Source organism: Tamandua tetradactyla, chromosome 7 (assembly GCF_023851605.1).
Source record: "Tamandua tetradactyla isolate mTamTet1 chromosome 7, mTamTet1.pri, whole genome shotgun sequence".
Lineage (NCBI taxonomy): Eukaryota > Metazoa > Chordata > Mammalia > Pilosa > Myrmecophagidae > Tamandua > Tamandua tetradactyla.
Window position 1 is genome coordinate 46,485,146 of NC_135333.1, and position 14,062 is coordinate 46,499,207.

The 14,062-nt window shown below is 51.0% G+C and overlaps 1 protein-coding gene across 13 annotated transcripts; it reads right to left on the minus strand.

Moving 5' to 3' along the window:
* Window positions 1-2,322: 2,322 nt before the first annotated feature.
* RABL2B (RAB, member of RAS oncogene family like 2B) lies at window positions 2,323-11,366 on the minus strand. 13 transcript variants are annotated; one of them, XR_013179394.1, is made up of 12 exons: window positions 11,254-11,366; window positions 10,909-10,963; window positions 10,648-10,715; window positions 9,874-10,034; window positions 7,514-7,543; window positions 5,948-6,027; window positions 5,240-5,319; window positions 3,323-3,434; window positions 3,056-3,153; window positions 2,839-2,922; window positions 2,605-2,738; window positions 2,323-2,500 (listed from the first exon to the last, which is right to left on the minus strand). XR_013179394.1 is itself a non-coding variant. In XM_077169326.1 (11 exons), the coding sequence occupies exons 4-11, from the start codon at window positions 9,978-9,980 to the stop codon at window positions 2,661-2,663; spliced, it is 666 nt and encodes a 221-aa protein (XP_077025441.1). In that variant the 5' UTR covers window positions 9,981-10,034; window positions 10,648-10,715; window positions 10,909-10,963; window positions 11,254-11,366; the 3' UTR covers window positions 2,323-2,660. The 13 variants fall into 13 exon arrangements, 12 of the variants coding, with proteins under 12 accessions (XP_077025441.1, XP_077025431.1, XP_077025434.1 ...); XM_077169326.1 differs by having other exon boundaries at window positions 2,323-2,738; window positions 3,056-3,150; XM_077169316.1 differs by having other exon boundaries at window positions 2,323-2,738.
* Between the last annotated feature and the right edge of the window lie 2,696 nt (window positions 11,367-14,062).

Genomic DNA, 14,062 nt, shown 5'->3' on the forward strand with positions numbered 1-14,062 from the left:
AAATATTCTGGAAATAGTGGTGAAAGGACAGTCTTGTCAATGTGCTAAATATTGAAGAATTATCCACTTACAGTGGTTAAGATGATTTTATGATATGTATACATATTACAATAATTTAAAATAAATGTTAAACCTAAAACCATGTAATTTTTAGAACAGGAGAAAATTTTTATAACCTTGCGCTAGGCAGAGTTCTTAGATATGACATTAAAAAACCTGTATGAAAGAAAAAAATGAAGAAACAAGCCATAGCCTCATCACAAGCCACACCATCCAGAAACTTCTGCCTGGACAGTGTGATGGCCAGGTCTCTGGGAGTCACCGCGGAGGTTCCAGTCTGGTGATGATTGCTGCCGGCATGGAGAGCTCCAGGGTGTGGCATGCACTGTAAATCAATGGCCACTAATGGTTCTGCGTCCACAACAGGTCTAGAGCAAGGTGGGGAGTAGGAGTGGCCCTGCTCCATGGCTCTAGGGACGTGTCTGGGGAGTTTGTCTGCAGCTTTAGCCACTGCCTTGAGGTCCTGGTCTCCACCAAGTGGAAAAGCTACAGCAGCCGCTTGGATGCCTTGAGCTTGGTGCCAGTAAACTGGCAAGCAAAGAAGTCAGCCCTCTGGAAAGAGGCGACAACCAACCCCGACATCACCATGAGGGGAAGATGTTGCCACACACTAGGGCACAGAGGACTGGCTGGTGCTAGGGATCCTGGGCTCCCCCTGGCACCCCCATGCCCGCAGTTCACAGCACCCACCAGGCAAGGCCATGAGAAGCAGGACCCAGGCCTTCAGGCATGAGGGTCAGGTCAGCACCACCCCACCAGACTGGGAGAGGACAGGGCTCGGATGTGTGAGGGAAGAGTTGATAAGGTCAGTTTTGGCCTGAGGTCCAACTGAACGCAGGGTCCCGCTGATACCCTCTTGTACGTCTCCCCCAAGGAGCTCTCCCAGGGTGGACCGAGCTTGGCTGGAGAGGCAGGAGGCCCCAGGTACATAAACCCATGCTACCCCTCCAGAGGACCCTCCTAAACCAGGAGCCCCTTTACACTGGCAGCTCCATGCTGATACCTCTGCTCCTCCCTCCCCCAACCTCACTGGGACAAAGGTCCCCAAAGTGGGGCCAGCTCGGGGGGCAGTTTGTCTTCCACAACTTCCCTGAGAGGCAAGGCTGAAGCCCCCAGCCAAGACCATGTGCTGCCCCAGCTTCCTGCCATTGCCCCACCCTGCCCCCTCCTCATCTCCTCCTGAGATGAGTTCCAAAAAAACGGCTTCAACAAGAAACCCCCTACTCCAGCTCTGTTTCCAGGGAACTTGATCCACAATAGTTGGTGAATTTTATTAAAAAGCTGTTACATTAAAAAAAAAAACCAAAAAGAAAAAACCACTGATTTTACTTGTTTATGATAACTAGAACCTTTTTTTGCCCCACCTTACCAGGTAATTACCTGCCTGAAAATTCCTGGTCAGGTGAAATCTCTTATACTGAAAATGTAAACATCACTAATTTAAACAGGAAAAATTGAACTTCCAAATTAACAGTCTTTCCTTAAAACACTAGATCTCATCCAAATGCTTCCTTACAGCACCTTGATAGTTAACTTGGTCACTAGCGTGACAGACCATACAGGTTCCCTTCATTAAAAAGCTGTAAATTATTTTATCGCTTTTATGCTAGTACATTTAAGACTCACAAAGCTTGCAAAAATACTTAATGTTCATGTAATTTAACCTTTATTGTAAAAAAAAAAAACTGAAAAGGAAGCAACAGCCAAGACAAGATGAAAACACAAACAATGCATGAGGCTCCCTTACCAATGTGCACCAGCTACCTCGAGTGCCCTGGGGCCACACCAGCAGTTGTGGAAGAGGTGGCCTTCGGCTGCCCACGAGGGCACAATTGCTAACTTCCTCAAAGAGGGAAGGAATGCCCCTTGTGCTCACACAGGGGCTGAGGCAGTGCTTCTCACAGTTAGTCTTGCCATCCCAATGGGTTTCCTTGGGGCGTTGCGGAACCAACCTTGACATTCACCAGCAATAACTTTACTCGGTTTGTCACCTTGCTCTACAAGCTGTCGCTGGGAGCTTAGCTTCATGGTCATCAAATGCACTGGCTGCACTGCAAAGTCATCCAGGAACACAGGTGCTCAAAGACCCGTGACACAAAGAGCTGATACTCAAATCCACTCTTTAGAACAAGGTGCCTAGAAGAGTAAATGGTACTAGACCATGCTGGAAAAGTATGGAGGCCTCCCAAATTCCACATGGGTCTTTAGGACTAGAAATCATTCCCCTGGTGAAAATGAAGGAACAGGCCCAGAGATCAGCTGTGAAGAAAAATAACTTAATTTCCTTTTATTTCAGAGACTTGGGGGTGTGTTCCCTGATTATCTCCCCTGGCTCAGGCCTGGGTTAGAACGTTGACCCCTAATTCTTCATAGAATTTTGCTGTCCAGGGAGTTTACTGGCGCTGACTCCATCCTTGTCCTTGATGTGGGGAGGGGTCAGCTGTGGAAGCATCAGGTGTCATGGGCAATGGTGGCAGGAGGGCAAAAGGTGGTGGGTCTGCAGGACGGCTGCTGGAGGGAGGGGCTCAGGCCTTCCACACCCGCCTATGGCTCATGAGATGGAAGCCTGAGGGGAGCCGTGGCGAGAGCCCTTCTCAGGCTCAGCAGGGCGGGGGACTTCCACTGCCATTCGGCTCCTGACCTGGCACAGTCTCCTCCTTCTGCTCTAGCTCGAAGTTCTGTGGGCAAGGCGGCATGTAAGGTCCCCCGCATTTCCATGCGGTGCTTGTGTTTCCATGCGGTGCTTCTGTCCCACACCCCTGCTTGCACCCCACCTACCTCCAGCTCCTGCAGAATCTCATCCATGAAGTCCTGGGAGTTCTGCTTGTACGACACGGCCAGTCGGATAGCATCATTGAAGAGCTGCAGGTCAGGGGGAGGAGGTGGGGAGGGGGATGTGGCAGCGGGGCTCCCATCCCCTCCTGTGCACGTGCCCATCACTTCACCACCCCTCCCCTCCCCCAGCCCTCCCTCCCCCTGTACCACCCACCATTACCTTTACAACGTTGGTGCCATCAGCAGCTGAGACAAAGTACAAGGGCAGGGAGAACTTCTTGGCAAAATTGAAACTTTTCTGGGTCACCTTTATATCTGCTGTAGAGGGAGAGGGCAGGTCATGGCCTGTGCACCCGGGCAGAGGCAGGGGCAAGGTGGTACCCTGGGAGAGCTGGAGCTCAGGGTCTGCTGGGAAGGGGGTGGTCACATAGGGCAGGCTGCCCTGGGAGTGGGAGGCAGGGCAGGACCAGGCAGGAACTGCCCCCACCATCAATTTTATTGGCCACCACGATGCAGGGGATCTCTGGCCTGAATTCCCGAAGCTCCGTGTACCAGGTGCTCAGGTTCTTGTAAGTGACTTTCCTCTGCACATCAAACACCTGCAACAAGCAGAGGAGGGCAGCTGCCAGCCAGTGGGTGCACAGGGCACAGAGGGGCAGCTGCCAGCCAGAGGTGCAAAGGGGCGGCTGCTGGCCAGCGGGTGTGCAGGGCACAGAGGGGCAGCTGCCGGCCAGGCGGGGCCGTGGACCTGTGCACTGCTACTGTTACCATCTTTCACTCTTTTCTTATTATCTTACCACTTACTCTCATTTACCTACTTCAACCATATAAGTTGCATCATTGTACCAAGTGATAAAGGCTGACAGAAATGATAGCTTTTAAAATTTATTCTTAATCTTGTTGTCTAAATTCTGCTCTAACATTCCTTTGAAGTAATTTAAAATTATGTTTCTAGAATTTCCCTTCAGTTACTACTGTTTTACTTTTAAGTTCTTTACCTTCTATTCATTTGTATTCACATTTTTTAAAAGCAATTTTTACCTGTGTTGTCATTTATCTTAATTTCATTAACTTTTTATAATTGCTTTTACCTATTTTAAACTAGGAAGGACCAACTCTTGAGACTACCACCGCTGCTGCAGGCCCTGAGTGTGTGTGTAGAAGGGACAGACACCCTGCTGGCCTGTGGGTGGCCTATCCCCTCACTGCTGACCAGTCAGCCCCTCGCACAGCACCGGGCACAGGATCATTTCAGCAAATGACCACCCATCCTGGATCCCCAACAAAGATTCCCTGTCCAGTGTCTGTGAACTTCTGGAATCCGCTCACACCAAGCTATCTGCACCAGTCAACTCCCATGCAGGACTGGTTTCCTCGCACCCTCCTGCAATTCCCAGTGTCCTCTCCTTATTCTGAATGCCAAGGAGGAGCTGGTGGGACTCAGAGCCCCAGGAGGGTTCTCAGGGGAGGGTGCAGCACCCTCAGTCCTCTCCAGGGCATGGGCCCCCTCCTGACCTGCTAGGCTGCTCTCTGGGGAAGCTTGAGGCTCCCTGAAGATGCAGCCTGTGAGAATGGTGGAGCAGAGACGCCGTCCCTGTTGTTCCCTGCCCTGGTTCTGACCTTGGGGGTTGTACAGAAAAAACACCCTGAATACTGTTGTAAGAAGTTTCAAGTTTTCACTTGCTGACAGCAACTAGGGTTCATAATTTGGAAAACAAGTCTATTACTTCATATGCTATAGATGGCATATATCCACGAAAATGTTTTGTGAGTCAATCAGAGAGAAGCAGGCTCCTTTTTAGCATCTAGAAGTGCTGTCCTGAACACCAATCCAAGAAGTTCATACGAATGAGATCCGAAAGGACAGGCGTTTATGTCTCTTCCCAAGGTTGCGTGCTAGGGTCTCTGGGCATTGCTATCCTGGGCCACAGCCCATTGAGAGGCGTGGATGGAGGGGAGGGGCTAGTCTAGGAGGGAGTATACCCTGTGAAGCACAGGCCCCCAGTGCCCACGCCTGCCGAGGTGGTGGCAGATGGGCCACCACTAGAGCCTGTCTGGGCAGGGGCTCCACCCAGGAGGGCTGTGGCCCACTGCACTCATGTATCTGCCTCCAGGATGTGACACCTGGAGTGGAGCCCTCCTGTGCCCACCTGCTTGAATAGCCGTTCCTCATCTTGTCTTCACCCTGGCTGCTGGAGTGACCCGCCCCCACCCGAGAGGCTCTGCCTGGCCTGATCCTCTCTAGGAACCTCTGGCAGCATGTGGGCGTGTCAGCCCCTGGGGGCTCTGATCCCACCTCCCAGGACCCAGACCTTATGAAGGCTTGGGGCTGCTGGACCCCTTGCCCCTCTACCCCTCGGGCAGGTGTGCCCAGTGCTTCCACTGGCCTCAGCAGGTTGCGTACCATGATGCAGGCATGGGCCTTGTGGTAGTAGGAGGCGTGCATGCTCTGGAACCGTTCTTGGCCTGCCGTGTCCCAAAAATCTGCAATGTAAACAGCCTGATGGGGACTGGAGGAACAGACCTCCTAGGGAGAAAAAAGTGGGCAGTACTGAATGCCTGTGTGCACTAACAAGCACAAAAGTGTGGGATCAGACAGCTCCCACATGAGTAGGAGATAGAACGGTGTGCTGGGCATGCCCTGGGCAGAAGGAGGGCCAGGCCAGCAGCTGGGGGGAGGGGAATGGAGAACACAGGCAGAAAGCCCACAAGGGAGAAAGGGGAGAAAGCAGGTGCACACACACAGGAGCACCTCCAAGGTCAAGGCTAGGCTGATTGCCACGGGTGGTGGCCAGTTCAGCCGGAGCATGTGGACTGGCCAAGGAGAAGGTCACAGCCATGGTGGGAGACAGTCTTCAGACCACAATTGCTATTTCTCTGCATTACCTGAATGAGAGCCCCTGAAACACAGGAGGTCTCCTACGATGAAGCCAATGGCCACATTTCCTTCCAGCCTTCCCTCATTGCAGCCTCACCCTTGTCCTGGCCAAGATGCTGGGTCCCACCCGGCATCTGCTCCTGCCTGGAGTCTCCTCTCTGCCCAGACTGCCCCACCTCTACCACCTCAGCCCATCCCCTCCTACCACTCGGCCACTAGCCCCAAGCTGCTCACCCACAAGGATGGTCCTGCCGTCCACTGTGGCCGTGTGCTTGTACAGGGTCAGGGCGTACGTGGACAGCTGCTGCGGCTGACTGCATGGGTTAAGGAGTCAAAGGCAAACCAAAAGGGCAGCAAGGAAAGGGGCTGGGGGAGAGGCTAGGGGACAATGGGCCCTCTGCTTCCTTTCCTTTTTGGAGTTATTGAGGTTTTAGGCAGAGTATTCACTTCAGATGTCCACCCAGCTCTGCCTGCCAGCTCTGTGGAGGGGCCACAGGCTCATCCTGCAGTTTAAGCCCAAGGTAAGACATCGAGTAGAATTTTCCAGGGATGTCACACATGGCATCATGCAGCTGGAAAACGCAGCCCGTTTAGGGCAGGCCTCTTGCAGGTTCAGGAGGACTCAGACCCAGGCAGCAACTGGAGCAGGCCAGGGAGAAGCTCCCACAGCAGACAGTGGACAAGCTGCTCATGAAGCATAGTTTGCCTTGTGTGAAGCCCAAAGTGCCTGAGAGGAATGTCTGGAGCTACAAGACCCAGGCAACCTGGCCAGCAGAGGGGTGTGTGGATGGTGCTGCTGCGTGGAGAGCACTTGGGATGAGGTAGCAGCAGCAGCCACCTTCCTCCAGGAAGGCGCAATGCCTGTGGGCTGCTGGGGCCAGGGCAGGGTGCTGAGGGCTCCAATTGGCTCTTCTCACCAGTATCCTCAGTGGGGTCCTTGGGCAGTTTTTAAAAAAAATCCCTGTTTCCAAGATGGGCTCACACTAAACCTGCATTAAGGGGACAGTCATGGCAGGGGGGGCTGGAAGCTCTGCCTGGACAGGGCTTCACTAAGGCCTGAGAACCTGTTCATCATCAAAGGGCCTTGCTCTGAGCTCACAGAGGACACGGGCAGCAGGAGACAGTGGGCCTCCACGGGGCACAAGCAAGGCCAGGCCTAGGTGTGAGAATCAGGACTCCTCAGCAGGTGGGCCTGGCAGGGGAGACCCAGGATGGAGGGGGAGATGGACAGAGGGAGAGACGGGGGGTGGGCCCAGCAGGGGAAACCCAGGATGGAGGGCAGATGGACAGAGGGAGGGATGAGGGTGGGCCTGGCAGGGGAGACCCAGGATGGAGGGCAGATGACAGAGGGAGGGACAGGGGCAAGAGTGGTGGTGGGGACTCCACTGAACAAACTGGAGACCACGGCCAGAGCCTGGGCAGACCAGGGAAGAGTCCTCTTTCAGGCCATGTCGTCCTCCTGGGGTTGGTGGCACCAGGCCACAAGCTCCCAGCTTGCTCAACAAGGAACCTGAGGCTCAGAGGTGAAAGGGCCTACCAAAGTCAGAGGCTATTGATGAGGGGGAAGCAGGATGTGAAGCCGGGAATTTGACCCTAGATGAGGAGCTCTTAGCTGTTCTACTGCCTTCCTAATATGAGACAAACCAGAGCATGAGCAAGTGACAAAAGATGCAGTGCTACTCACAAGACGCCACTTGGGTACTCTCACCCAACACCTTGCTGGGCAGCTGTGGGGCTGAGGTGCCCATGGGAAGGGCTGCAGCGACAAGTGGCAGGTTTATCTCACATCTTGAAGGATACAATCCATCCATGAGAAATCTCTCCATGAGTCTGTAAGGAGGAGGGCAGGGTGGTCAACCAGCCAGCCCAGGGCCTCCCCCGCAACGCTGCGTCACACCCAGGCATCACCCTGGGGTCACCTGCATGTCTCCATGCTCCCCACAGTGCCTCCCTTCCTGGCTCACCTGAGGTCTGCACATGGCACCTCTCTATTGCAGCCTAACTCAGCACCTACAGCTGCTTCCCCTTGTCAGGGTGAGCACCAAGCTCAGTGGAAGAAACGAAGACACTGGGGCAGTGTGTGTGACCCACAAACTCAACAGGTGTGAAAGTGAGTGTGTGCACCAGCCAGCCTTGCACCGAATTATCCAAATACAATAAAACTCATGCAGAAAATATAGGAGAAATAGCTTCAGAACGCTATATTAGGCAATGAATTCTTAGTTTTTATACCAAAAGCCTGAGCAACAAAAGAAAACACATAAATTGGACTTAATCAAAACAAAAAACTTCTGAATACATAAAGAATTCCTGCAATTCAACAGCAATAAGACAAAAGACCCAATTTAAAAGTGGGCAAAGTATCTGAATTGAGATTTCTACAAAAGAGAGATTCAAATGGTCAGTAAGCACATGAAGAACTGTGCAACTATTACATATTAGAGAAACGCAAATCACAACTAACAATGAAATACTGCTTCACACCCACTAGGATGCTATTATTAAAAAAATAGAAAATAAGATTTGGTGAGGTTGCAGAGAAATAGTAGCACTAGTTTGATGGGAATATAAAATGGTGCAGCCGCTATGGAAAATAATTTGGTGGTTCTTCAGTAAGCCAAATATAGAATTACCATATGATCCAACAAATTCCATTTCTAGGTATTTAACCAAAAGAGCTGAAAGCAGGGACTTGAACAGATATTTGCACACCAATGTTCATTGCAGGATTATTCACAACAACCAAAAGACAGAAGCAATCCCAGCATCCACCACTGATGAATGGATGGACTAAATGTGGTATATAAACATGATGGAATATTATTAAGCTATAAAAGGAAGTCCTGATAACATGGGTGAACCTTGAGGACATCATGTTGAGTGAAATAAGCCAGATACAAAAAGACAAATACTGTACAATTTCTCTTAAGCGAATTCATAGAGACTGAAAAGCAGGACCATGATTACCAGGGGTAGCAGGAGAGGGCAATGGTGGTTATTGCTTAACGGGTACAAGCTGCTGATTGGGATGATGAAAATGTTCTGGAAATAGACAGTGATGAAGGTTACACAATATTTTTTAATGTACTTAATGTCCCAGAATTGTTCACTTGAAGTGATTTTTATGTTATGCATATTTTTTCACACACACAAAAAGCAGATGCTAACACTGAAATGACAAAGAATTACAATTACCTGACAAAGGTTTTAAAGAAAGTCTCACAAAGAAATAGAATATATGGATAAGAACCCAATGGAAATTTTAGAACTGTAAAATAACTGAAATGAAAAGCTCACTGGATGGGCTCACAGCAGGATGGAGAAGCTGAGGAAAGAATCACTGAACCTGAAAATATAACAGTAAAAACAACCCAAGATAAATAATATGAATGAAAAACAATGAACCTGTGGGACTATAAGAAAAAACAATATCCATGTCATTGAAGTCCCAGAAGGAAGAAAAAACACAACTACCTGAGTCCAAGGTGTGCTAATAAAGATGAAAGTAGAGCCCTGAGGATACAGGACCAAACTGACCCTGCTCAGCACCATGTGAAGGCAGAGATGGGCTTGTGCCTTCACCAGCCCCAGGCAGGGAGAAACAGAATGTCCTGAGGCTGATGTCTTATAGAGACCAGCTGCCTCACCATGCAGCCTCCCTTCAGCTCTCCCGGCTGTGCACACAGGTAAGCAAACCTTCATGATGATGAAGGCCGTCATTTGTCCTTTCAGTCTCAGTGAGCTCCCCGGAAAAAAACAACTTTACCTCCTTCACCCAACCTGCGACTAGATGTACTGCTCACACTTCACACACTTCCTCTCTTCATTCTCCCTGTCACCACCCTCTCAACCCATCAGTCCACACACAAAACCCCCAGTTTTCACCTCCTTGTCTGGACTGCTTCAAGAGTCTCCAGGGTGGCTCACCCCACACCTGGGCCAGGCACTCTGGACAAAGCTCAGGGGCCTTCCATACCCATGATGTTTCACAGAGCTGTTGACTGCTCTGTCCTCAATGCCCTGTGCACTCCTGGGCTCTGGCCAAGGCTACCCATTCACCAGCCTCAAGAAGCCATGGTCCTGTGCCTCTGTGGGACTTTTCTAATGGCCTGCTGACCTCTGCTTAGACCCTAATCTTGTTCCCTAATTTCCCAACATACTTGGACTTGCCCACCGCACTGTCGCCCAGGCAGATGATCTTCACGTTTTCATCAGCATCATATTTCTCTTGGTCCAGCTCACAGGGTTTGGCTCTGTCCCCAGCCATTGGCTCCTGGCTGTGGAGAGGGGCTCAGCCCAGGGGAGGGGGTCTTGTTACAGTCTGGGAGAGTCAAGAAGAGGATGCTGTTATTCAGAGAGATAAGCCTCCTCGCCTACCCTACTTCTTCCCCTTACCTTGAGAGGGGTGTCAGTGAGCCAGTGAAGGAAGGGCCCAAAGCCCCACTCAAATCCTACTCTGGTCACCATAACTCTAGCCACCACATGCCGAGCCTTGGGGCCATAATGCAGTCCCCACCAAGACTATCTGGCAATCATCCTCTTCAGGTGACTTCTCAATGTTTTCTCTCTCCTGCAGCTGTGCTCAATACCAGCCCAACCACTGTCACTTGAAGAGACTATTTTAAAGCCCTATTGAAGCTTTACAGGTTTTACATACAAAATAGCCTTCTTGCTTGTAAAACAGGAATAAAAAAAAAAAACAGTGCCCATCTTATAGGTTTGATGTAAGACAGTGTCTGGCAAGGCTAGTGCTCTGTGAATTAACCTGAGCTGCTATCACTGATGAAGCCTACCACCCCCTACAGCCTGCACTCCAGGTCCTCCACCTGAACCTCTCAACTCCCCTTTACTCTCCATCCTCCTGCATATAGTGGATGCTTCCCTCCCTCCACGCTGGTGGGTCCCCAGTCTCTCTTCTCCAAGACTCTTTCAACCTGTACTAGGTCCAGATATCTTCTAAATGCTGATGTCCCTTCATTGCCAGCTTCCCATGTGAAATTGTCTGCTGGGCACAAACAACACGTTAAAGACAAATATTTAATTCCTACTCACCCCAAACCCTACTCCCTGCACTCCCCCAAAGCAAAAAACGACTTAAAAAGCATTACTGAGCATGGGCCATATTCCAGACTCGGGGCGAGCTGGGAGCACACAGACGATGCCGACGGGGCAGCACGGTGATGAGGCACACTTACCGAGTGTTCACCGTGAGCACAGGTTCAGAGAGCACGAGACACACGACGGCAGCGTCTAGAGCGGTAAGAGCCAGAACAGGGCTGTGCGCCCGAGTGTCCCGCCTGTCACTGCCCGGCTGCTGCCTCTGCGCGGGCACGGCGTAAGCCCCGTTTTCCCGACCTCAAGAGCCGCAGAGAAACTAGTAAACAAGGTCCGCCATCCCACCTGCATCCCTTAGTCGGACCGACTGGTGAAGAGCTAAACCAACGCGTGGCTTCCTGCCCCAAGCCCTCACGGCCGCGGCTGACCCTGCGGGGCAACGTCTCCGGACACCGTCCTCACGCCGAGGAGCTACCCAGCCTCACCTGGCTCCGGGGCGAGGACAGCAAGAGCGCGCGGATGCGGCTGCAGCCTGTTCGAAAGACATGGCGTAGCCTCCGCACCCTGCCCTTCCGCGTCCTCGCGGCTGCTACGCAACGGCGCGAGGACCCCTTGGGGGCTGCCCGGCTAATGCCTGAAGGACCCGCGGGGGCTGCCCTGCGCCGTGGCGGCGCAGTTCTGCGGTGGGCGTGGCCCCGCGGGGAGGGAGGGGCCGTCGGGGTCCGAGAGGTCCAGCTGTAGGGCGCTACGCCTCGGCTCCGGGTTTGGCTGTCCTCCTTGGGGATGGAGAGGGGTGGAGGCCTTAGGTGAGGGACATAAGTGACCAGGCAGTTTTTAAATGTATAATTTTCTGTGAATTTGAGCACATTTCTAGCGGCTGCAGCCGGCCTCGGAGCGCCGTCTCAGGTGCGGGCACCGGCCCTTCCAGCGAGCACCTGTGTAGTTGAGCTGCGCACCAGGCCCCGCTCCAGCTGTCTCCTTGGTGCTGGCGTCCAGCGGGGCGGGCAGGTATAAATCAAGTGACTGTACTTATGAAATTACATACTGAGCGGAGTCCGAAGAAAATGTGTCAGGAGCAGGTGAGAGGTAGGGCAGGTGAAGCCAGCTAAGCTAGGCAGGGGAAACTGTCCACGCAGAGGATGAAAATTTTGGGGACTGAAAACGACGTAAAGCCCCAGGTGAGCCTGGAGAGGCCCGGGTCCCATCGTGCAAACCCGTCAGGCCACGACGGGGATTTGGGTTTTACTCTGAGAGCAGAGTGCACCAAAAAGGGTTAAGAAACCATCTCCGTGGCTGCAGTGTAGCTAAGTAGGCTGTTGCACAAGCCCAGGAGGTGAAGCTGTGAGCTGGGGTGGTGGCAGAGGAGAGAGAGAAAATGTGTGGATTTGAGACATATTTGGAAGGTAGAATTGCCAGAACTTGGTGAAGGCTTGGGTTTGGAGGGTGTGGAAGGAGGGGGGCTGAGGGCGATCCCTAGACATCGGGCACACAGTCTGCTTGCTCCTGGGTGACTGCCCACCTGGGGTGTTAGGGGCAGTGGTCGGCTGCTCCTGGACTTTGGGGCAGGGCTTGGTTTGGTGTTGTGGGGCCTCAAGCTGAAAGCCATAGAAAGCACATATTGGGGAGAGGCCTAAGCTCAGCTTCCTTGCTTGTAATAGGCCCTGCATTGTCATTAATGTGATGGCCAGGCCACTTTCAGGTCAAGAGAGACAAGTGTTCTCTGGACTCTGTCCTGCACATGTTCACGGAAGTGTTGGCAGATTTAGGGTTGGCAGGCAGAATCTCAGCACTCTCGCTCCTGCAGAGGTGACCAATTTCTTGTGGCTGGAAAAGACCTCAGAAGTCTTTAGTCCAGTTTAAAAAGTACTTTTGTGTTCATTTTATCACTTCCACAATAATTTATTGGACGTGTCAAAAGACATATCAGAGTCAAATTTTCAGATGGCAGCATTTTATTGGGAGAAGGTCTTGGTGTCCTTCCATAAGCTCCCCAGGCTGCTTTGGAGTTAGTCTGTGCCTCCTTGAGGGATTGCTGTCCTCTTTAGTCTGGGAAAACCTGTGCTCCTGTGGCCCCCTCCTCCCAGAATTTGCCCTCTGTGCAAGTTGAGACAATGAGAGGCATGTACAAATCTGTAGAGGTAGACAGTCTGGGACTAAGGCCTTCCCGCTTCAATCACTGAAGTCTGTCTCCTGGGAAACACAGTGTCAACCAAATGCCTGTAAACAGGGGACTCAAAAACAGCAAACAAGCAAGGGCCCAGGACAAGACAGAGACCCAGAAACACAGGAAAACCCTGCACGCTGCATCCACCTTGAGGAGACCTTCCCATAGGAAGGCTGAGCATAAAAAAAACTCTGTCATCACCCAGCTGGTTATAAAACACTAGACAGTGGTTCAAAGCAACGTAAAGAATAAAGAACTGTGCTAAAGGTAACCATCTGGGTAATTATAAATGCCAGTATTATTGAGGCCTATCAATTGACATGTGTCCTAGTTTGCCAGCTGCCAGAATGCAATATAACAGAAACGGAATGGCTTTTGAAAAGGGGAATTTATTAATTTGCTAGTTTACAGTTCTAAGGCTGTGAAAATATCCCAATTAGGGCAAGTCTATAAAAATGCCCAAATTAAAGCACCAACAAGAGGTTACCTTCAATCAAGAAAGGCCAATGATGTTCAGGGTTTCTCTTTCAACTGGAAAGGCACGTGGTGAACATGGCAATGTCTGCTAGCTTTCTCTCCAGGCTTCTTGCTTCAAGAAGCTCCCCCAGGGGCGTTTTCCTTCTTCATCTCCAAAGGTCTCTAGCTGGTGGACTCTGACTCTCTCAGACTATGAAGTCTTTTCCAAAATGCTTCCTCTTTTAAGGGATTCCAGAAAACTAATCAATACCCACCTGGAATGGGTGGAGTCACATCTCTCTCTATTCAAAAGTTAATACCCACAATTGGGTGAGTCACTTCTCCCTAGAGGTAATCTAATCAACTCTCCAATATACAGCGCTGATAAGGTTTAAGAGAAAACGGTTGTTCCCACAAGACTGGATTAGGATGAAAGCATGGCTTTTCTAGGGCACACAAATTCTTTCAAACCAGCAAAGCATGTAACTTCACTTCTTTCTACAGGAAAAATAGACATGTACTCTATTAAATTTAAGTTGTCATCTAACCAAATATGATTGTTATATATTTAGGATGTTAAGTTTTAACCCCATGGTAACCGCAAGGAGAATAGATGAAAATTATATCCAAATGGAAATGAGAAGGTACTCGATATGCTACAACCCAAAACTCAA

What these genes read in the sequence shown, in the direction of transcription:
- RABL2B (XM_077169324.1), bottom strand. Translation starts at nt 9,980, where the DNA reads ATGGCTGGGGACAGAGCCAAACCCTGTGAGCTGGACCAAGAGAAATAT. An exon ending in AGTGCGGTGGGCAAGTCCAA is followed by an intron (nt 7,544 to 9,873) that starts GTATGTTGGGAA and finishes TCCTCCTTACAG; the next exon opens with ACTCATGGAGAGATTTCTCA. An exon ending in AGGCCCATGCCTGCATCATG is followed by an intron (nt 3,435 to 5,239) that starts GTACGCAACCTG and finishes TGCTTGTTGCAG; the next exon opens with GTGTTTGATGTGCAGAGGAA.